This window comes from Prionailurus bengalensis, chromosome D2 (assembly GCF_016509475.1).
Source record: "Prionailurus bengalensis isolate Pbe53 chromosome D2, Fcat_Pben_1.1_paternal_pri, whole genome shotgun sequence".
Classification (NCBI taxonomy): Eukaryota; Metazoa; Chordata; class Mammalia; order Carnivora; family Felidae; genus Prionailurus; species Prionailurus bengalensis.
Genome location: NC_057351.1, coordinates 18,039,254 through 18,063,517, shown reverse-complemented (window position 1 = coordinate 18,063,517; position 24,264 = coordinate 18,039,254). Strand labels below are relative to the sequence as shown.

At 50.0% G+C, this 24,264-nt stretch overlaps 1 protein-coding gene across 3 annotated transcripts in view; it reads left to right on the top strand.

Annotated features, from left to right (window-relative positions):
• The first annotated feature begins 11,011 nt into the window (after positions 1 to 11,011).
• Positions 11,012 to 24,264, top strand: part of GALNT2 (polypeptide N-acetylgalactosaminyltransferase 2) — a 193,161-nt gene continuing 179,908 nt past the window's right edge. For 2 of the 3 annotated variants that reach the window (XM_043596342.1, XM_043596341.1), the window contains exon 1: positions 11,226 to 11,552. In XM_043596342.1, coding sequence (XP_043452277.1) covers positions 11,427 to 11,552 — 126 coding nt within the window. In that variant the 5' untranslated portion in view covers positions 11,226 to 11,426. Of the gene's footprint in view, positions 11,553 to 24,264 lie in introns of all 3 variants that reach the window. The other variant, XR_006299761.1, reaches the window with a different exon arrangement.

Here is a 24,264-nt window from a genome sequence, read left to right as displayed (position 1 = left end):
AGGCCTCACTCTTGAGCTCTCTTGTCTCCAGGGCTCCCCGCATCCCTCATCCTGGCGGAGGTCAGACCTTACTTCCGCTCACCCTTGCTGTTGACCCAGCTCTGTTCTCACCTCCCTTCCTAGGCCGTCCAGACACAGCATGTCACGTTTCCAGAACATCTGGCCCTTTGGGGGGAATTCAGGGATTTTCTTAGCATAACCTCTCCTTTCTGACATCCTGGCACGTCCTGTATTATTTCTCTTCCCGGTTAAATTTCTGACAAAGACAGTCTTCCTGGGACAGAGGTATAGCTTAGGTGCCGTTTTAGACTCTCCCAAGGAGTTAGATCCGGAGCAAAAAAGTTTCCCGAAACGGAATTTAATCATCAGGGGCTCGGGGACGGGAACTCCATAGTGTACAATTGTGTTTCCTTTTTACTGTTTAGAGAAGTTCTAGACCCAGCACAGGCCTGTAATAAACACCTGTTGAATAATTGATTGCCCGACAGCCAGCCAAGCATGCCGGATGTTTCTGTCTGGCTGCAATGTCTGTGTTTTTGTTTATTTTTTCAGGAAAACATTGTGGTTCTTTTCACTGTAATTATTCACCAGATTCCCCTCATTTGTTCTCTATTCTTTCTTTTTCTCCCAATTTTTCATCTTGAAAAATTGGAAATATAGACAAAGCTGAAAGAATAGAACAGTAGCTCCCCTAATGCTCTCCACTTGGATTCAACAATGAACTCTTCTCTTCCTTTGCTTTCTCTCTCTCTCTCTTTCTCTCTCTATACCATAGATCTATCCAGGCTTATATTTTTATAACCCTGGATAAATATAAGAACTTGGTTGCACGGTCATTTGATGTTGCAGACGTCATGACACTTCACCTTCCAAATACTTCAGCCTGTACCTCCCAAGAATGAGAACATTTTCTCTACGGCCACAACAGCATTCTCACAGCTAAACAATTAATGATCACTTCAAACCAGAGTCTAGTATCGTTTCGTTTATTCTCGAGTCGGAGATGTTTGCTTTTGGACCACATAACGATTGTGCTTTCCCGGACCGAATTCTAGGCTTTGTTCCTTGTAGATTCAGGGTTTTGCAGGTGCGGTAAAGACCTGTGGTTCACAGGGCGTCGTTGTGTTCTCTGGTCCTTGGGTGATGAAAGGTTGTTTGGGCCCCAAAGATGGGTTGTTTCTGGAATAGACCACGTCCACCCTCAAGCAGGCGCAGGGCAAGTGTTGTTTTGGGACATGGGGAGCTGCCCTGGGCCCGTAAGAGTTTCTCAGTCCATGCAGCTATACGATGTATGATCTCTCTCTCTCTCTCTCTCTCTCTCTCTCTCTCTTAAATCTGTCCCTAGTCTCCTGTATCTCCTTGTATTGTGGAATAAAAACAGTATCTACAAGTCAGCTCCTCTCTTGGCAATTCTGATTCAGTAGGTCTGGGATGGGAATCTCAGGAAATTATATTTTTACAAAGCTCTCCAGGATTAGAAATCTGGCAGGGGGAGGGGGGGAATGGAAAATCCCCCATTACATGGTCTGCCTACACAACACTTCTCTGAACATCTTATGTATGTGTGTTTGTGGGTTTCGTAAGATGGTTCCAATTATCTTTGGGAGTGAGTGGAGTATAAACTATAAATAAGCCAGAGACTTCCTCAGAACATCCACGCGTACCGGAGCCGGTCTTGGGACTCTGCAGCTGGCGCGGCCAGGGGGTGGGGGCGGAGGCTTCGGGTTTACAGTGAGGTGACCGGGCTCTGCCCTTGGTGCTGCTGTCCTCTAGCTGCGCGAAGGGTTTGGGAGAGCTTACCCGAATTCTCCGGGCTTCCTAGATGAGCAGAGTAATACGTACCTCGTGAGGCACTCGATGGGATGGTGTGTGGGGAACACGAAATACGGAGCAAGAGTCTAGTTGAGTTGGAGATCTATTCACCAGGGATCCCAGATCTCTCCGGGGGACTGTGGGGGCAGGTGCACTGGGAGTTCATTCACCCGATGAACTGAGGGGCCCCCTGGTTAGAAGCTCTTCCCCAGGCTGCAGGGGAGGAAGGGGAGGAGCATCGAAGGTCGGGGAAGCTTCTGCTCCTTCTTCTGCTTGACGCCCAGGGCCCAGGGAGAGAAGGGCGACCACACAAGAGCGTGCAAAAACTAAAGGAACCAGTTCTCCGTCATCTCTGTGGAATGCGGCCGGGGCAAGGTGCCAAGCGTCCTTCAGGGGTCCCGACACTGGACTCCTACTTCCTGGGCCAGCTCTCAAGCGCACAGGCAGCCCAGGCCTTTCATCCGGCAACATGACATTGCCTGGAGAGAACGTGAATTACTACGGAGGACTTGGAGGCGCTGGTGGGGCGGGGGGGGGGGGGGGGTGGGCGGTGGGGGGAGGCGGTCACTTCGAAGCCATCAACCAGAATTCCTTTTTAGGGCTGTTGTGGTGATGCTCTTCTTTTCCCCAGGCCCATGTGGTCTATGACCCAAGCATTTCGGGGAGTGGGGACGGGGGGACAAGAGCTATGGGGATTGACGGACTACGGGGCCGCCGTTCTGACTCTTATCTGGAGCTCCTCTCCACACTTCTGGACCGTGAGGCTGGGGTGAGGTCCCAGGCAGAATGATCCAGGAGCTGACAAGCGAGAACCAGGCGCGTGAGCACCAAGGTTCACCATCCTTAACGGCTTGATGTTCCCCTAACGCGGGCTGAGGGGCTCCGTGTCCACGAGCCCAGGAGGCTGCGTGCAGGTTGCTGGGGACGTTTCCGGCGGTGTTGGAACAGTGCCTGGCATACAGTAAGCACATCATTAATGTTTATATTTTTAGGGCCACTGGATTCCTTAACTTAAATCACATTGATGAGTTCTTATTTCTCAGTCACGATGCAAGTCAGGACATTTCTGGGAAGCCTGTGGCAGGTGGACGCCACACGTATCCACGGGGTATGGGAGTTGTGAGCGTCTGTCCCTGAGAGTGGCTCTTTTGAGGAATGCCTGGGTGGCTCAGTTAAGCGACTGACTTCGGCTCAGGGCATGATCTTGATCTCGCGGTTCGCGGGTTCGAGCCCCTCAGCAGGCTCTGTGCTGACAGCTCAGAGCCCGGATCCTGCTTCAAATTCTGTGTCTCCCTCTCCCTGTCCCTCCCTCGCTCACACTCTGTGTGTGTGTGTGTGTCTCTCTCTCAAAAAATAAATAAACATTAAAAAAAATAAAATTAAAAAAAGAAAAGAGTGGCACTTTTGGGGGCGGTAGTCCTTGACTCGTTATGGATGGAACTTTCATAGTCCAAAATGTCCCTTCCCCTGAAAGCCAGCCTGTGGTATGTCCTGTGACTCCGATGGGACCTGAGCAGCTCACTTTAATATTCCCTTTTTTACAAAAGCCTCTGTAGAAACACACTTCAAATTTTGGGGGGGGGGGATAAAAGAAGTCCTGATAATATGATCTTAGTGTTCAGTATTTTGGTCCTACGTAAGCTGTTGTAATTTTGTTTTCCTGCCCTCTCTTAGTTGGGTGTTTTGCCCTCATTTAAATACTGGAGGCAAAGGCAAATTGAGCTTCTAATAGAGGTTCTGTTGTATAAAGACACAAGGATTGTGAAGTTGTACAGGGCCCTTCACACTTCTGACGACAGTAGGCCTGGGGAGACCGATGTGGTGGAGTTTTGAGCTCCCGGTTGCGTAGCCTCAGCTAAATGATTTCGGGATTCGCCTCTTTCCTAGTCTGCAAAATGAAACTAATAATCAGGGTCCACACACTGGAAGTTAAATCACTTTTTCAAGTGACTTCAAGCCTGGGTGGCTCCGTCGGTTAAGTGTCCGACTTCGGCTCAGGTCATGAACTCACGGTGCATGAGTTCGAGCCCCGCGTCGGGCTCTGTGCTGATGGCTCAGAGCCTGGAGCCTGCTTCGGATCCTGTCTCCCTCTCTCTCTGCCCCTTCCCCGTTCATGCTCTGTCTCTCTGTCTCTCTCTTTCAAAAATAAACATTAAAAAAAATTTAAAAATATAAAGAAACCAATATCGATATCAAATAATATCGCCCTTCCAGAAAAGTTGCAAAGAGAATTCCCACACGTTCTTTACCCAGACTCACGACTTTCTAGTATTTTGGCCACATGTTTTATTATTCTCTGTCTATATTTCTTCAGAAATTTTGGGAGTAACTCGTGTATGTCTCGCCCCTTTAACTTTGGATTTCAGTTCACATTTCCTGAGAACAAGAATCTCCTGGGTAACCAGAACGCGGTTATCAACATCAGAAAGTACAACGCCATACGATAGGCTAAGGCGTGCTAGGGTACGTAATGCTATCTACCGTTTCCTACTCTGCAGTCCGCGGTCCAATTTTGTTAATTGTCCCATTCATGTCCTCCACAGGCTTCTTTGGCCCCTCACACAGGATCGCGTATTGCATTTAGTTAGCATGTCTCTTTAGGTCCACTAATCTGGAACAGATCTTCACCCTTTCCTTGTCTTTCTTTTTTTTTTAATTTTTTTTTAACGTTTATTTATTTTTGAGACAGAGAGAGACAGAGCATGAATGGGGGAGGGGCAGAGAGAGAGGGAGACACAGAACCGGAAGCAGGCTCCAGGCTCTGAGCCATCAGCCCAGAGCCCGACGCGGGGCTCGAACTCACGGACCGCGAGATCGTGACCTGAGCTGAAGTCGGACGCTTAACCGACTGCACCACCCAGGCGCCCCCCTTTCCTTGTCTTTCATGACGGTGACATTTCTGCAGAAGACAAGCTAGTTATTTTACAGAATGTTCCTCAGGTTGGTGGTTTTTTTCTTTCTGATATTGATTCACGATTAGATTCAAGTGAGGAATCCTTGGCCAGAATACCCAAAGAGTGATGTGTCCTTCTTGGGGTATCTGCAGACACAGCGTATCTATCTGACCCTCATGTGTGATGTTAATTTGGATCACCAGGCCAAGGTGTTGTCCAATTTTCCCACTATACAGTTACTAAGTTCCCTCTGCGATGAATAAGTACTCTGTTGAAAGATAATTTGAAGTCATTGTGAATATCCTCTTTCTCATCAAATTCCCCTTTCCCATGTGCCCCCCCCCCCCAAACACACACATTTTAGTGTCTATTGACGGGTCTCCACCAACCAATCTTTACTGTGATGGTCGCAAGATGGTGATTCCTCAATTTCACCCTTCCCTTCACATTTATCAGTTGGCATGCTAGGGAAAAGATTTCCTTCATTTGGTTATCTATTTATTATCAGCATGTACTCATAGATTACTGTTTTATTTAATATTTATTTTGATACATATACACTGGCTAGATTTAGCCAGTGGGGACCCTTCCAGCTGGCACCTGCGATGTTCTAACATCCCTCCCCCGCTATTTCTTACTTTTCATTACAACAAGATCTTCTAGGCTCATCTAGTACCTTCTAGGCTCTAGTCGTTCAATCAGTCATCTCTCCAAGGAAAACTTATGGTGGAGAATGGTGTTAGAAACCAAGATCTGGTTGCAAGATGTGCTCGTTGCCACTGAGGTCCCATTGCTCTGGGATCTTTTCAGTGGACAGATCCAGGAAATATGTACATATAGGTATATGTATATGTGTGTACGTATATCTATATGTATACATTTACAGTTCATACTGATTCCAGGTTTACTCTACAGGAATCTTCCTTGCCTTCCTCACCCTTTCCTTGTCTTTCATTACACATCAGTCCATCTCATATCTCCCTTCTTCCACAGTGAAAACCCTAGCTCTCCAAGCAATACATTTTCTTTTACGCTCAATCACACAATATGCATAAAACAGCTTAATTGCCACATCATAACACTATGGGGAAAAAAAACCATAAAGGAGAGTTCAAAAATTGTTTGAAGTTCTTTCATTCTCTAGGCTGAGGTAATGTAGCCCAAGTACTTTGTTTAAAAGGTATGCATATTCGTTCTTTGCAAAGTCCATGCAGTCTAGGTACGTTATTCATTTGTAACATAGTTAGGTTCAGGTCTTTCTCTTTGGATTCCATTTTTAGGTTCCCCCGTCCTGCCGTCTTTGTTGATTTTATTTGAACATGTTTCCAAAAGTCAAAGCCAGGGAAAAGGTATACCGAGGGAGGTGTAACTCCTTTTATCCCCTCTACCTTATCCTCTCGCCCTTTATAGGTAACTAATTTCATTGTTTTCTGGTATATCATTATCGTATGCGTCTGAGTATGTGTGTGTCTGTTGGCAAAATATGCATATACTCATTAAAAAATGTGTAAAATTTGTAAAAAAACAAAAAAGAATACCCTTTAATTTAATAATAGCACAAAGAAGGAAGGCTTCTGTGAGCAGATATGGACATATTATGGAAGACTTCTATAAACGGATACGGATATATTATTAAATATAATATGTAAGATATTACTTTTCAAAGTTTATTATTTTGAGAGAGAGAGAAAGAGAGTAGGGAAGGGGAAGAGAGAGAGGGAGAGAGAGATTCCCAAGCAGGATCTGCACTGTCAATGCAGAGCCTGATGAGGGGCTCAAACTCCCAAACCGTGAGATCATGACCTGAGCCAAAACCAAGAGTCAGACGCTTAACCAACTGAGCCACCCGGGGGCCCCTATAATACATCATTAAATATAATGCATCCATATCTGTTCTCAGAAGCCTTCCTTAGTCTTTCTTATAGTCCGTTTTCTCAAGCTTTTGAATTTTTGCCAATGTCTCGGGGCAGGGGGTGGGGGGGGCTGGTTTCACAGTTTCTCTGTAGTTTTAATTTGCAATTCTATTATGAGTGAAATTTAACATATTTTTTCATACGTTTACAGACCCTTGAGATCTTTGCCACGCGTTGTCTTACTATGTGCTTGGCCCATCCCCATATTTAAGTTCTTTATATACTGGATCTTACTCCTTTATCCCCACATCTACGATGTGTGCGAAACCAATTGCCACGTCATGTTCTTAATCGAGGGAAACTACACATAACGTGAAATTTCCCACTTGAACCGTTTTCAAGTGTGCAGTTGAGTGACACGAAGGACATTCACACTGTCATGCTACGCATCACCCCCACCCACCTCCAGGATTTTTTCATCTTCCCCAACCGAAACCGTGTACTTATGAATTTTTACTACTCTGGGTACCTCATATCAGCGGAATCATACAGTGTTTGTGTTTATGTGACTTGTTTATTTCCTTGACCCCACATGTTCAAGATTCTGTGACTTCCGTGACTCCAGACCGCCACATCTAGGTTTGTTTCTGTTGGTTTTTTTTTTTTTTTTGAATGCCACGTGTGCGCATTATAGTGATTTTAGACCTGTTACCACACACAATGGAAACAGACTTCCACTGACTTCTTTTCTGCCCTCAACATTGTACAAAGTTTAAACCCTACCATAGGTCCCTTACTCTATAGCGTTAATAATGGTTTTACTTCTCTGATCAATAACTGTACATCCTAACTGATAGGTAGTTGATACACCTTCATTGGGACTTGAAGTTTGGGCTATAAAGTGTCCTTCTTTGCTTCATTTGGTCTTCTTTGGTCTGTTCTACCTTGATATTAGGATCACAGCTCCTGCTTTTTGTAGATTTGGGTTTTCTTTTATGAACAAATTTGAAAATCTTTTCGTAGGCAAATTAAGCCCATTTGTAAACGATATAGTGATATGGTTTAGTCTCAACTCTGTCATATTATTTTCTTTTATAATTACTACATGTATTATGCCATACTTACTGTGGTCCCCCCCCCCATTATCTAGTATGTATTCTTTGCTACTTTAAAAAAATTTTTATTTATTTTTGATAGATAGAGAGAGACAGAACACAAGTGGTGGAGGGGCGGAGAGAGAGGAAGACAGAATCCGAGGCAGTCTCCAGGCTCTGAGCTGTCAGCACAGAGCCTGACACGGGTCTCAAACCCACGAACTGTGAGATCAGGACCTGAGCTGAAGTCGGACGCTCAACCGACTGAACCACCCAGGCACCCCTGTTCTTTGCTGTTCTAAAATTTTTTTCTCTTAGGATTTTAGAATAGGGTTTCCAATATTTGGGGATATTTGCATTTTGCTTTGTCTTTACGTTTTACATTTTTATATCACCTTTAGTTCCTTCGTTTCTTAATCATTTTTTAAGTTTATTTATTTATTTTGAGAGAGAGTGAATAAGCAGAGGAGGGGCAGAGAGAGGAGGACAGAGGAAACAAAGCAGCCTCCAAGCCGATAGCAGAGAGCCCGGATGCGGGGCTTGAACTCACGACGCTTAACTGATAGAGCCACCCAGGCACCCCTGTTTGTGAACCTTTTAACATCTGGTCGATCTATCCATTTTATGTGGTCTCACATAGATGAGATCATTAGGTGACTACCATTATGTGACTTTTATCTATTACCTATTTAATAGACAACGATAGGATTCTGTTTTCCCTTTTCTCTTCCCCTTCTCCTTCAGTTGCTTGAGTGGCACCCATCTTATTTAATCAGAAAGTATAATATGTACATACTATTCTCAATTAAATATATAAATGCTCTCCATCAGTCACTTTGCTGTTTCCTCAGTTTTCTCTTGGTTGGGGGAAGCTCATTCTCCAGGAAAGGCATATAACGGTCTCTGATATTTTGCACCCAGTTCCGATCTGTCTGTCTGGAGCTGGACACAAAAGTCCTTGGCTGGTATTTTCTCGCGTTGAGTTTCTTGTAAATGCTGCTCCCCTGTTGCCTTGCGTTGTATTACTCTACGAGTAATTTGATCTTGTTGCCTTTAAAATCTAATCATTTGACTAAGATACGTTTGGAGCTGATTATTCCAGAACAGTTTTCCAAGGTACACGGAAGTTACTTTTGATATGTAATTCAAATTTTCTTTTATTTCCGAATTCTTTCCTGGGATTATAGCTTTCCCCCATTTTTAATTTTATAATTGGCATACTGCATAAGCACTGTATCAATGGCACAGCATAATGATTTGACTAACATATACTGTGAAATGATTACCACTTTCAAGTTTAGTTAATCTCCGTCGTATGTATCCAAATGAGATATAGATACAAAAAAGACAACAAATGGTTTTTCCTTGTAAGAGGACTCTTAGGACCTACTCTCTTAATCACCTTCAAATATATCATACATGTTACCATGTATCTTTCATAATAGAGTTATCATGTTGAACGTGACATCTGGGATTACAGTTTTAATATTCACTCAGTTTCACTGTGTTTCTACTTTGAGGGCTCCGGTTATATGTATTTTGGTTCTTCTTTACTGTCTTTCATTTCAACCACTTATCTCTGAACACTTTTTACTTCTTTATCTCATTTTCAACTTCTTGATTATTTTCTTGCCATTCCTCAGGGTCCTTTTACATATTTTTATTTGACTCTATTCTCCCTCAGACATTTTGTAATTTCTCTTTGTTTCTCGGACAGTTTTGTCTTATTTTCAATTGCTTTCCTGCATTTGGTCAGCTTTTGCTGCGTTTCTTCCTAATTTTTGTCTAGTCTGTTCTTAGTTTTCGAATTTCGGATTGTGGTTGTAGATATGTAGGCATACGTGCACACACGTGTGTCCAAATACACGATACTTTGCTCAATTTGGTAGTTTGATGTGTGGTGTTACAATTTCTCCTGCTTCGTGGTTTCGTGTGTGTGTGTGTGTGTGTGTGTGTGTGTATTTTCATCAGCTGAAAACGTTAGGATTCATTTTTTCATCATAGGAAATGCAAATAATTTTTTGCTGTCTTTTTGAGGTGGCTGGGTCTGCAGTCGATTTGATGTTATTCTGTTACTAGGAATTTTGACACAGGGTTCCTAGTTCAGGAATGTTCTCTTCTATCTGCACAGCGAAGTGCCGTTTTTAATAGATAACAGTGGCGGGGGAGGGCCTGGCTGTCTTTTATTTCCGCAGGGTCTTTAATTTGCCCTTTTTACTTCCTTCTTTCCCTTTACTGCCAGGCCTCCAAAGGGCATTACCCTTTCTTTATTTATTTGACTTTTCCCAGAAGCAAGGCTTCTTCAAGGCGGCCACCTCCTGTCCCATTCTCTTTCAAGCCTCTTCCCTGTTAAGTACCCGACCTGCGTTCAGTTTTTAGCGCTTGGTGTTGGACTTTCTCTTTGTAGAGGATTTAAGCCTGGACTTCACTTAAGTCCTTGGCAACAGTGGAGGGAGCTGTGCCGGAATTTGATGTCTTTTCTTTCTTCTACTTAAGAAGCAATTAGAAGTTCAGATCACGGCATTCCCTCGCCTAGTCGCGCTGAAGGCTTGTTTGTTTGTGTTTGTATTTGCTGAAGATGTGAGTAGGGATTCAGACTCAGGCAGTTGCCATGATCCTCCAGACCCGGAAGCCCCCGATATCACTTTTGATGTATCGAGTGCCACGTAACATTTCTTTCTTTCCTAGGAGCACGGGAAAGTTCGCGTGTTGCAAGGGCATCCTCAAGGTGACAGCGACTCTGTTACAAGACAGAAGTGTTTTCCTAAGGTGCTTATGTCGCAACTCTCCTTTCTTCTTTTAAGAAAGCAGCAAACGGAAAGGAAAAGATTTAAAAAATATATATTGCTTCCCTTCTTCCTCTTTCATGGTTATTAAAAACAATATAAAACAAAATAATCCTGTTATTCAAGTGCTGTGCACCCTCGGAAAAATGTTCCCTTGACCTCTCTTATTCGACCTCTAGACCCTCCCCCCCCCCCCCCCCCCGCCCACCTCTGACTAAATGGATACATAAAATTGACACCTGGGGATCGGGGATGTTTTGCTGTAAAATTAGTAAGAAAACTGCAGCGAGCAGCCGCTAAGTCGGGGCCAGGAGGCGGGTTTGCAGCAAAAAAAACCTCAGGTGGGCCGGCCAGTGGTAAGAGCGAGCCTGTTAAGGGTCTGAGGCGGTCCCAAAGACCCAGGACCGAGGAGATGACAGCCTCGGCGGGGCGGCGCCAGGCAGCCGTGACCGACGGCGTCCCCGGTGCGTGTGCACGTGTGTGTGCGCACGTGTGCGCGCGCTCCGCCCGGTCCCGGGCAGCCACCTGTCACTCACGGGGGGCGGAGAGGGCAGCGGCGGGGAGGACGCAGAGGAGGCGGGGCGGCGGCCCGAGCGGGGGCGGCGCCGAGGCCGGCCCCGCGGAGGCCCTCCCGGCGGAGCCCCGCGTGCTGCAGCCATGGAGACGCGGTAATCCCCTCCTCCGGCCCGCGCCCCGGCCCCCGCAGCCGCCGCCGATTGGTCGCCCTTTGCTCCCTGACCCGCTCGCCGCCTCCGAGGCCGCCGCTTCCTGCTCGGGCGCCGCGCCGCGCTCCCGGCCCGGGGCGGAGCTCGGGCGCCGAGCGCGCGCCGCCTTCGCCGCCGCCGAGCAGCAGCCCGCGCCGGAGGAGGAGCCGCCGCCGCGCCCTTCCCCTTCCTCCGCTCCTCCCCCGGCCCGCTCCCCGCCCGCGCCGGCCCCAGGCAGCACTCGCGAGCAGCGGCGGCCGCGGCCGGCGGCCGAGAGGGGAGAATGCGGCGGCGCTCGCGGATGCTGCTCTGCTTCGCCTTCCTGTGGGTGCTGGGCATCGCCTACTACATGTACTCGGGGGGCGGCTCCGCGCTGGCCGCGGGCGCGGGCGGCGGCGCCGGCAGGAAGGTGAGTGGGGCGCCCTGCCCGGGCCCGGCTCCCCCCCGCCCAAGCCCCCGACTCCCCTTCCCCCGCCGGCCCCTCCCGCGCCGACGCGCCCCCCGCCCGGCCGCGGACCCCCCTGTTCGGACGTGGCCGCGGGGCAACGAGGGGGGCTCCCTCCCTTCCCGCTCTCCTCCGTCCCGATCTCCTCGCGGGTCCCCGCTCCCCGCCCCGGGCCTCCCGGCCGAGTCCCCAGGGCAGGGGGCGCACCCAGCCCCTCTGCGCTGGTCCGACTCGGGCGAGGGCGACCCGGCGCGGCCCCGCAGGACTGGGGGCCCCGGACGCCTTTCTCGTCGCCCCCCCCCTCCGCCCGGCCCCCTCCCTCTGCCACACGTAATTGAAGTTGAGTCCTGTCCGGCCGCCGGGAGCCCCATCCCCTGCGGTGGGAAGTTTAAGCGGTGGGGGTGTGGGACACACAAAAGGGGGTGGGGAGGAGAGGAGGGAGAGGCGGCTGCCTTTCCAAAGTGTCATGTACGGGAGAGGGGAGTCCAAGTTTCTTCCCTTGCGTTTGATACGAGCCGCTGCAAATCCTCACCCGTTTCCCCCTTGTCACCCCGCGGCGGGGAGTGTGTGTGGGGGGGGTGCATGTCGGGGGTCTCTGCCCCTTTATCTGCCGTTTAACTCTGGGGGCGGGGGGGCGCAGCCGGCCCCGTGCCGGGTAAAAGAGACTCCCTGGGCGGTTGTCAGCGGAGGGCCAGCGCGCCTCTGCGCCCCGAGTGAGGCCGGCCACGGACATCTCCGCCCCCACCCTCCCCCGACCTTTCCCTCTCGGCCCCGGCGCGGCCCGGACGTGGCCGCCTGCGCTTGTCTTCCCCAGCCCCGCTCGCCGTTACGCGGGGATGGTCCCTTTTCTGTGGGCGCCCTGAGCAGGCTCCCAAGGGTCGGGCGGTTAGGCCGTGGGGACCGTGTAAGCCAGTCTGGACAGCCGGGCGTATCCGGGAGGAAATCGAGCGGCCGGAGGAGCCCCGACGGTGCGGTCCTGCGGCCGTGCTGGGAGAGGAGGGCTTTGGCCGTGGACCTGCTGCCGGCTGGCCTGTGGTGTTCGGTGGCTAATAGGCTTTGAAAGCAGCGTTATCTTTTCCACAATCCTGGAACCCTCATCGCTGTGATGTTTAGTGTCACCGCAAACCCAGGAAATTCTGAGTTCATGGAGGTGGACCGCGGGTTGGGCAGGAAGCAGGGAATGGTATTCGGGAACAAGCCAAACGGGACTGAGTGTCTATGAACGGACTTTTTTTAGCCATACAGTCAGACCTGGGAAGTCCGTGATGGGGTTTGGCCGCTTCAGAGGTTTCCCTCGTTTGTTTGTTTGTTTCAATTCATTCATTCATTCTCACCTGAAGGTATTAGATAAGATAGGTATCTTGTTTTAATCTTGGGGAATCGTGTGGAGTTGCTTTGTCTGGAGGGAGCAGAAATGAAGTCGTTCCGTGTGCTGAAATGGCCTAGCTGAGTTCTGAGCTAACAGTGTGCCCTTAGCCCCGTTCTTTTTGTAATGCAGGGAAGTGCTGTATATGTACCTGAAGGCTTTTGTTTGTTCTTGGATGGTAAAGAGCCCGGCGAGCAGCAGGAGCAGTGTGGCCCTTTGAAAACTGTGCTCGCGTTAACCTGGAATTATTTTCAAAACTTTTGCTGTGCAGTAAACCGGGCCTTGGCAGGGCTGCATGGCTTGGTGTGCTGGTGGGACCTGGCAGAGCCTTCTGCCTTTCATGCAAAAGAAAAACAAATAAACCACACTGGTAGAGCTCTTTTCCTTGGTTTGTCGCTTTCATGAGACACGTGTGATTAGAAACAGCAACGGTGTGGCCTTAGCATCCAGAGAAGCTGACTTCTCCCCTGTGGGCTTCAGCTGCAGGGTTTTGAGGGGGTCTCCTGTGTTGGCCTCTGAAGTGGTGTCCTTGATTAAAAAAAAAAAAAAATCTCAGAACACTTTGTGACCTAGTGGGAGATAAGAGATCAGGTAGGAAAAAATGTGTGGGAAATGAACAATTATACATGGATTGGTGATTTGGGATTCTATTCTTTCTGTCAACGAACCATAAAATTTAATCCCGGCCCTTAGAATGGTTTAGTGATTTGTCAGTTGAGGAAGAGGTGTGTAAATGCAATAGCTTTTGAAATCGCAGTAAAAGACTCATTAACTTAGTGTTGTGGACCCTGGTATGAAAGTCGAAGCCCTGAGACCATTCTGGAGGACCTGAATAGAAAACCCCGCCGTCTTGAATTTCCTAATCTAGAGTATAAAACTGTGTACTCCTGAACTGTTTCCAGGGATTTAAAGACTAAACAGCCTCTCTTCAGATTTAGTTCATCCTTATGATGAAAGGAAATATGTAGTTTTTTTTTTTTTTTTTAGCTTGTAAAGTATGGACATAAAAAAGATAATGTGGGACGAAAGGCAGAATTTAAATACTAGCTATAGTTTTTTAGGTGCAAGTGGAATTAATGTTTCTTCTCTTGTTTCATAGTATGCAAGTCAATGCTTAGCCTGTGTCTCTCGGCCCTGATGTTTTTCACGGGGTACCAGGCTTCAGTATTAGACTTCGGGGGATTGTCTGATGGGAGCCCGCCTGGTATTTCTGCTGCTTCAGCACCCCCGCCCGGGCTTGTCACTGTGTGCCCTGCCTGTTAAATAACTCATCCCAGGACCGTTACTCTCCCGTTTGGCGAAACCCAGAAAGCCGCCGCGCCTCGGATTGCAGATCTAATAAGGCGAACGGGAGGAGCAGGTGCTCAGAAGCATCGTGGGCATTGCCACACCGTTCGGGACTCAGTGCTGAGGCGTCAGGTGTGAGGTCATTCGGTTTACGTGTAATATTGTTTAAAAGTATTTCCTTTACATTTATGTAGATCACCCCTCCCATAGTTGGCTCTGTCCCCCTGAATTAATAATTTGCACTTCAAGGATGTCTCTCCTTTGAGCATCTTAAATGCTGTACAATTTTAATCACGTTAAGTCTCCCCCAGGTCTTGGCAGGTTGGCCGTGGGTGAGGCTGTAAGGAGAGAAGAAGGGATATCTGTTGAAGCGCACTTGCCTAAGGGTTAAGGGTGGCCGTGGAGGACAGAAAGGGAAGGGTTTCCCGGGATGTAAAGTTGACGGCTGTGTCAACCCGAGGGGCACCTGGGGAGCTCAGTAGGTTAAGCGTCCGACTTCGGCTCCGGTCGTGATCTCTCGGTTTGCGAGTTCGAGCCCCGCGTCGGGCCCTGTGCTGACGGCTCAGAGCCTGGAGCCTGCTTCGGATTCTGTGTCTCCCCCTCTCTCTGCCCCTCCCCTGCTCATACTCTGTCTCTCAAAAATGAATAAACATTAAAAAAAAAAAAAAAGAGTCCGTCAACCTGAGACCCCTGGTCTGCGCTGCTCACGTCCTCGGGAGGGAAGAGGTGTTAGCTGAAGGACATGACCCCGGGCCCGGGCAGCCCGTTCGCTTTCCACCACCCTTCCTTGAGGGGCTTCGGGGGTGGTCCTGTCGGAGGCATGTGGGGGATGGAGGGAGTGGTGGGGGAGTGTGGTACACTGTTGCACGTAGGGCAACAGTAAGGTGTGAAACTGGACTTTGGGACTAGGCTCTAGAGGGCCTCGTGTGCCGGGCTGACTGGCTGGTTCTTAATTTGGTTGATCACAGGGAGACAGTAATGCGTTTTGAGCTGGGTAGTGGACGTTCACAAGAAGAGGCATGGCAATGAGTCCATTTATTGGCACTGAGCGACCCTAGCTCTCTACCCGCTTCTGCTTAGTGACCTCTACTAATTTAACTGAACCTCTCCGACCGTCCGTTTCTCATCTTTGCAGCGGGGATAACCATTTTCACCTCGTGGCAGAGCGCTAGATGCCATTAGTAAGGTGTTGAGAAAGAGTAGACACCGGATGAATGGTTTTGGGGCGGTAGGGGGAATAAAGAAAAAGTAAAAACCCCAAATGACTCCTTGAAAAACAAATTTTTTTTTTTTAACGTTTATTTATTTTTGAGAGAGAGACAGAGCACGAACGGGGGAGGGGCAGAGAGAGGGAGACACAGAATCTGAAACAGGCTCCAGGCTCCGAGCGGTCAGCACAGAGCCCGATGCGGGGCTCGAACTCACGGACCGTGAGATCGTGACCTGAGCCGAAGTCGGCCGCTTAACCGACTGAGCCACCCAGGCGCCCCCCAAATGACTCCTTGAAAATACAGTGAACCAGGAATCTCAAGTGTCTTCTTGTCGTCTGGGAAACCGTTGATGCTTTTGTTTTGTGCTTTCATCCTTCACCTGTTCCTCCAAGATTGATTGGTTTGGTTCATTTGGGCTTGTATCAAAGAGTGACATTAAGGACCGCCTTCCTGGGAAGGGGTCAGGATGCGCCAGCTCTCTCGTGCCCAGCTGTGGTGTCAGAGCGGGGGTCCCCACCTGGGATCCGGGCGGCCCTCCTCGGCCTTGCATCCCCCGGCAGGAGGGGAGGTGGCTGGTATTTCCTCCAGTGTGAGTGGTGTGAGGTTGAACGTGAGGCTGCCATGTGTTACGATGGGGGTCTGTGAGCCTGTCTGTGGGCGGAGGCCAAGGAGGGTGCCCAGAAGACACCTAGCCACCCCTATGAGCAGGGTAGAGTCGAAGGAAATTCTGTTTGAGATGGGAGTGTGAAGCCGAGGGTAGGCAGGGCAGTGGTGGGGGGAGAAGGCTGCAGCCAGAGAATCCGACACATGGCACCGTGATACCAACTTTTCTCCAAGGCAAGTCCAGGGTCCCTGTTGCGGAGCTATGTCGTGGCTGGCTCTGGGTGCTCGAACATGAGGGAAGCAGGTTGTGGCTGATAAGCTGTGCAGAAGTAACGGGCGCTTCCCTTAACCCTCTAGCAGAAACGAGCAAGAAGCTGCTGTCCCCAGGGGTCGGCTGGCTCAGGCTGTCAGACCTCGAGGTAGGGGTGGGGAGACCTGGCTGGTAAAGGCTGTGCGTGGGCTTCAGGCCCTCTGTAAATCCCTCTACCCCACCTCCTGGTGAATGGTGGGTTTCCTGTTTGGAACCAGGGGGAGAGGTAAATGGAGAGGTGGTTGGGGGGGAAATGACTAGCCAGGGATATTGATACATTTTATATTCGGATCGGTAGCTATGTGGACACATAGTATCTTGTTTCTGCCGGAGCTGGAAGTCACGTTTGGGAAGATGTCGACCTCAAAGCAGGCAATGCTGTGCTGTCTGCCTTCTAGCAAATCCAGAGACAGTTGGCTTAGTGGAAGGAGGAGGGGGGAGGAGGAGGGGGAGGAGAGGGAGGAGAAGGGGGAAGAGGGAGAGGAGGGGGGGGGTGGTGGTGCCGGTGAGGCTGCCTGGGGCAGAGACGCAGGCAAAGGCAGGAGCTGACTTTGAGATGCTGGCTGAGATCCCGGGGAAGGAGGTGGGGTATTCCTGCGGAAATAACGAAACCAGACCAAACCTATGAAGTCTCCTAGCCGGCCCAGCCGAATTCATGGGATGAGAAAATTGCCAAACCCGGCCAGATCCGCTCCCCTCGTTTAGTTCTTCCGCTGTGCCCCTTGTGAATCCTGTTCTGGAAGGTCTGCCTGGGCGATGCTGCGATGCACGAGCTGGGTGGATGCCCAAGTGGAAATGCACCTGCACAGCGATGCCACACAGGTTAAAATAGGGGGGAGGCTTCCGTTCTGCTTGTGAAATAAATGCCACCCTCAAGACCCCGAATGCCCCCGAGACGCTGGCCGCCCTGGTCCTCCCTTGGGATCCCTTCTCCGTGTTCAGCAACCAGAGAACTGAAAACCTGCCACTGCAGGGGCCTTTTGGACCCCGCTTCTGTGTCCACGTCGCAGTGGGACTTACACAGGTGGGGTGCCACCCCCGTCGGCGTGCCACTCAGAGCCAAGGAAGTGTTGGCCTGGTGTCACCCCCCCTGACCCGAAAGGTCACCTTTCCCCTTGAGGCGGGAGTGTTCGATTCTCAGTTGCTGCTGGGGATCCGTGTTCACTCCTCCTGTCTCAGATCCTTGTCTCCAGACTGCCTTGTTGGTGAAGCGTTTTCGGGAGGACTTCTGGTTCTTCCACAAGCAAACCCTCCTGAGTGGGGTTTCAGGAGAGGCTGGGTCCGGCGAGGGCCTCTCCTCCTTTCAGAATTAGATCGAATGGGTTGGAGGGAGCACTCCGGTGGACACTCAGGTCCTCAGAGTGGAACTTGACCCTGTCTCTTAGCCGGTGTGGGGCTTCTCTAGCCTTTGGCCACGTGCCTGACCTTCAGGATCAACGCCAGGTGAATGCCCGTCTGGTTTACCTGTCCGGTCAGGAGAGCCTCCCCTGCCTTTCTCCTTTTTGACCGTGTGCCCGTTTCTAGGAGATGAAAAACCAGACTCGAGCCAACCGGGCCTTCCCTGGTGGAGCCCCTCCTCCTCCCCGTTGGTCCCCTGCCCTCACTCTGCCTCGGTGTTTCTGCATTCTGTCATGTCCAGTATAATGGGCCCGGGGAACGTGTCATCTTATACGGGTTGGGTTTCTTCGCGTGTTGGAATGGAGAAGGCAGTGATTCATCCAGAAGGCTGGATTTGGAAAAACCAAAAAGGCCCCACACAGTGCCGTTCACTCCTGGGCTTACATGGAAGCAGATTTCCTGGGCTTTGGGGATTACGGGCCCTGGGTGCCACGCCTTACGGGAGCTGGCTGTCGGGAAGCAGTGAGCGGCTCAGGGGTGGCCGCCTGGGGACGTGCCACCTGCCTCTGCCCTCCCCAGAGTCCCTCAGGCCCTGAGGGTGGGCCGCCCGGTCCTGCCAGGGTGGGCACTTTCCTGCCCGGTGACTCTGGGAGGAGGTATGGTCAGCATGGCCGGGACAGGGTTACTGTATTTCCAGAGCCCACATCAGGACACGTGTATTGTCAGGGTCAACGGTGCCCTTGGGGCAGCGGTCACTCCGGATCAGAAGTTGCTTAGTCTTGGCCGGGCGGACGTTTGGAGCCAGTTCATCTTTGTTGTGTGGGGCTGCCCTGTGCGTTGTCGGACGTTTAGTGGCTTCCCTGGCCTCCGCCTCGTGTGTGACAACCGGCAATGTCTTCGGGCCCTGCCAGGTACCGCCTGGGGGACAGGATCGCCCCTGATTAAGGACCGCTGCAGTGTCTGTGTAAACTTAGATTTTTTTTTTTTCCCGTGCGACCTTTATGGTTAGACCCCTGCCGAACAGGATGGCCTCTTTGTGCGGTCAGGGTGGACCCCGGGGTGCACACCCACTGTGTGCCAGGCCCAGGCCTGATGCTTTATCGATGTCAAGTCGGTGGCTCCTCGTAGCAGCCCTTTTAGTCCTCTCATTTTTCCGATGAAGACTGAAGCACAGAGAGGGTGAGCAACTTGCCCAACGTCGCAGAGCTGGCGGATGGCCGACCCAGCATTGTCTGATGGGAGGAATCCCTGGGCCTCCGGAGGCGGTGGGGTTTGCCTACAGCTCGAGGCCTGGAGGGTTTCCGCCTGCCCGCGGTGTGGGATGTGGCTCCCTCTGGGTAGCTGGTCTGTCCGTGCCCCTTCCGTGCCTTGTGACAGCGCCCTCGCCCTGCTGCGCCCCGTCAGAACATTCCCGGAAGGCATTTTGGAGCGCACACATAATGCTTCGATGGTAGTATCAGGTCTGTGTGGCTCTTTTCTTCATTTTCACCTTTTTGCGCTATGTGATTACATTTTACGTGTTCTCATCTGTTGCTCATCTGCCGGTCCTGAAGACCATAGTCGTCAGCTGCCCCTCCCGCAGGAGCAGAAATGAAAACAGGTTCTACTCCCTTCCGTTCCTTCTTTCAGTGAGTATTTCTCCAGCACCTACTACGTGACAGACACTGTTTGGGTACTTGGGAATACGGCGGTGAATGTAACAGACAGAATCCCCGTTCTCATGGAACTTTCATTCTCGGGGAGGGGGGGGGAGCCAGACAGAAACAGGAGAGGTTAGTAAATGGTGTTGGGTGGAGAAAGGTGCTAAGTGCCAAGGGAGAAATAGCAGCGTCAGGGGATTAGGAGCTGGGTGGGGGTTGTTGTGGTGCCTCAGTGGTCCCTTAGGCTCAGCGGGGAAGTGAGGTTTGAGCAGGTTTGAGCCCAGGCTGTGGAAGCAGGTGAATCTCTGTGGCTCCCTTGGCTTCGCACACAGCCCCTGGTTCCAGCTGTGTCCTGTCTTCTCGCTTGCTTTTGCTAAACAAGAGAGCTGGTTTTCTTTCCCGAAGGTTGTCGCCTTTGGTCTGTCAGTGGTGGAATTTCCTCGGTGACGTGGAAATCTTGGGTCTTCTTGTCGCAGGGCTGTCTCGGGTGATGCGTGTACCCACCGTAGTGACCACGGTGTGCATACTCCCGCGCCCCCGTCTCCCGCTTCGGGCTTGAGACCGCTCTAGGCGCCTGCAGGTTAATAACGCGCATCGACTCGGTAGAACGTGCTTGTGGAACGATCCCGTCGCTTGATTTCTGAGCCGATCTGTGCGAAATGCTAAGTTGGACCCGGTCGGCGTCCATGGGCCATTGTTGAGTACACTGTTAAATGACATTGCACGTTGGCGGAGCGCTTTCCAGGCGTATTCTCATTTCATGAGGAATCCTCGCGGGTCCCTGTGCACCTGCTGCGGCACGGGATTCCCACTGTGACGTCATCTCTGTGAGCTGCTCTGGGTGATGGGGGTTGTTGATTCCTGCGGGAAAACCAGTCTGTAGGAAACCAGAGGGCAGGCAGAAGCTGGCCTGGCACCCGGGCTTTGGAGAGGTGGTTCTTGGCAAAGTGGGTCACACTGAGGCTCCGTGGTCTGTAGTATTTGTGGAAAATAAAATGGACATGTGACTTCATTGCCCACAGCCGTGGTAGGGAGGGGAATGGTGGGAAATTGCACATCCTCCCGGTTCTCGTGTGGGATTACCCAGCTGCTTTTCAGGGAAACTGTGGGCACTTACGAGGAGTCATTAGATACGTTATGGGGTTCCGCGCAGCGCCCCCCGGCGTGTTTCCGGAAAAAACAACTGGAGCATTTGCGTGGCGGCAAAGGAAAGGTCCTTTTAAAGACCTTCAGACTTTGGAGCAGTTGTGGAGGTTTCTTTAGCTCTGCCCCGGGGGCCTTCTTCGTGGAAGGGGGCTGCTCTAGGAGGCAGACACACGTGAGTGGCAGGGTCTGCCTGTCTCAGCTGAATCACAGGGACAGCTGGAGGAGCTGATGTAAATTAGAGGTCTGCATTTAGGAGATGCCCATAAACTAGGTACCCTGTTATCAGGCGGTGACTCTTGCGTGGGGCGGGGGGGATGCACGGGCCTGTCCTGGATGATGAGCTGGCTGGTCCTGCGTGGGATGCCTTCAACTCTCCTTGTCTTGGCGCTTCCCACCTCAAGGGCTCTCCCCTCGACCTAGATTTTGAGCTTTTGCTCTGTAACCTTCACAAGGCTTACCCTCTTTTCACCCCCCGTGCCCCCTTCTGGCCCTTCCCTGTTCCCTTGTGCTGAGAACCCACCCACTTGTTTTTCTTGCTGCTCACTTCTTTTTAATGCTTATTTGTTATTTTTGAGAGAGAGAGAGAGAGAGAGAGCGCATGAGGGGGAGGGGCAGGGAGAGAGGGGGGCGGGCCGCGTGCTGACACCAGCGAGCCCGATGCGGGGCTCGAACCCGCGAACCATGAGATCATGACCTAAGCCGAAGTCGGACGCTCAACCAACCCGACTGAGCCACCCAGGCACTGCTCACTTTTGATAATCACCGATTTTCCCCTTCATCTGGAATATACCTCTTTTTATCAAGTCTAAGATGCCATAATCCATAAAACCATTATTTTATGTAGCACTGGGCAAGAAAAAAAAAAAAGCCACTGTTCATTGAACTGTGACACAATGGTTTCTTTATCAGTTAACGTTTTTATTTTCTACTTATTTAAAGAGCTCTTTTGGACTTAATGAGACATTGATTTTTCCATACATCACGCTTGTGCATAGATAAAAAGGAAAATACACATGAAATAGATTGGGTAAGGTGTTCCTAAAACTTTCTCAGTGTCTACTTTTTGACTCCGAGATATTTGTGCCTGTTTTCCTCAAAGTCATCTGCACTGCCAAGACCTTTGGTGATGCAGCATTAAAAAAAAAAAATCAATGAAAGCTCTAAAAGCTCTTGGTTCTGGGCTCTTAACATAGCATGGCAGTTATGTCGAGTTAGCCCGATTTTAACTCATTTGGGAATTTTCCCTAATTCCCCAATTCCCCATTCATTTCTATCCTACTTGGTTTGGTTTCTAAGGATTACGAGTGCTTTACTGTTGTTTCTGGGGTTTTCTTCCAGGCCACTTGACGTGCATCATGTGGACTTTGCCACTGGTGTGTTGTATGTTTGAGCAGGTGCTGTGACGACAGGTGCATTGTGGCCCTTTTCCTGGCCCGCAGCGTCATCAGGCTCATTCATTGTGGGACGCGTCCCAATTTCATGTTAAGCTGTGAAAAATAGTGCATCTTAGAACTGATGAGTTACGGTCTTCTTTTTCTCACGTGTGCGATTACTCCCCTTTATGAGAACTCGGCTCCACGCCTTCTGTGCTTGATAAAGGGAACTGTGCTTGATAAAGGGAACTGTGCTTGATAAAGGGAAATGGTAGCCCCCATTGGAACGTGTACGTCTGTATCTGTTCACTCCCAATCCCCAGGATCCATGGAAGCAGAAGTACCTCTTGGCTTTTATTTTTGAGCGGTGAGCAGTGATGAGCATGGACCCTTTCCGAAACACTTTGGGGCGTTTTCTATCTACAGGTTAACCCTGCCGAATGCTGGGATCTGCAGGGGTGAGCAAGGCACTCTGTCTTCCTTCAGGGAGCTCAGAATCACTGAACAAGCCAACTAGAGAAAGACGAAAGAAAGAAAGAAAGAAAGAAAAAAAGAAAGAAAGAAAGAAAGAAAGAAAGAAAGAAAGAAAGAGGGAGTTAAGCATCATCATCAATTTTCTTAGTGGCAGTAATGGTCTTGGGGTTGTTTTTTGAAAATCCTTATCTTTTGTAGGTACAAACTAGAGTATTTATGGGTGCAAATCATGACCTGGGCCACAATCAAGAGTCGGATGCTTAACTGATTGAGCCACCCAGGCGCCCCTGAAAACCGAAATTTTTCAAAAAGCAACTTGAAGGCTTAGGGATAGAGTCAGTAAAAGGTTTCTGGTTCCAGTTTCCAACATGTCTGTTGTAGGGAGGTTTCTAGCAAACAATGCTTCTACACCAGCTGAACACCTTACGAGTTCAATCCAATTCTAATAGTGTCTGCCTGGAGACGGTGCCCGCTTCCACGGGTTAAGGGCTCAGTCCTACAAGATCGTCCTCCACTTCTGCTGCCAATCACGAGCCCAGACTGTTCCCTGTGCTTCTGACGGGCTGGCTAAAAATTAGAGGTTCCCAAGGCCCTTTTCTTGGGTAAAAAGTTACTTTGCTAGAACGGCTCAAAAACTCAGGGAACCTGTTTCCTGACTAGATTACTGATTTATTACAAAGGATATCAAAGGATATGAATGAATAGCCAGATTAAGAAATACATAAGGCGAAGTCCCAAACAAAGAAGCTTCTGTCCTCATGGAGTTTGAGGCCTGGCGTGGTGGCACACAGAAGCGTTCTGGTTCTCCTAGAAGCTCTCCGAACCCCCTCCTTTTGGGTTTTTGTGGAGGTTTCATTACATAGGCATAACTGACCAAATCATTGGCCATGGGTGATGGATTCCATGTTTTGCTCTCCACCCCCCCCCCCCCCCCAGAAACTGGGGAGGTGGGACTGAAAGTTCCAGCCCTCTGATCACATGGTTGGGTCCCCTGGCAACCAGCCCCCATCTTGAGAGCTTCTCCAAAGTCACCTCATTAACATAAACCCAGTTGTGAAAGGGGGCTTGTTAAGATTCATGAGACACCATTTCACCTTTATGGCTCTAAAGGGTGTTCAGGAACTGAGGACAGCAGGCAGTTCAAGGGTTTGGGGAGTTGTAAGCCAGGACCTATGGAGGAAGAGCGAATATCTATTTCTCATAAATCAGCATCACCGTTAGTAAAGACATACATCAGTCTTGTGTGTCTTCAGTAATTTAGGAATACCCAGTGGTGATTAAATTTTTTTTTTTTTAACATTTATTTATTTTTGAGACAGAGCATGAACGGGGGAGGGTCAGAGAGAGGGAGACACAGAATCTGAAACAGGCTCCAGGCTCTGAGCTGTCAGCACAGAGCCCGACACGGGGCTCGAACTCACTGACCGTGAGATCATGACCTGAGCTGAAGTTGGCCGCTTAACCGACTGAGCCACCCAGGTGCCCCCAGTGGTGATTCTTTTCAAAGGATGCTTCGGAGGTTGCCTAAGATCTCGAACTGTCACTTGTATCACCAGGAAAATATTCTTATATTTGGTACCATTTCTTCTATAAGAATTATCTGTGTAAACTCTCAGGAAATTACTAACCTTGGTGAATGTTTTGGTGGGAGAGTGTTTGTTAGTTTAAGGTGTTCTGTGAGATCGCTTACACCTAACCAGCCTCCTCCGTGGCCCAGAGACCCTGTCACCTACCTGCGTTTGACTTGGATGTTGTTACATTGACTGTATCCTTCTCATTTGACAGGTGCGAGTGGGCAGAAAATATGTATGTTTAGTCCTGCTAGCTTTTCCACTCATCCTGGGCGGTCTGCTTGCTGTCATAAACAATCCATTAGGAGCCATGGATGATTTGGGAAGCCAGGGTGGGAGACCCTTAATAAATATATA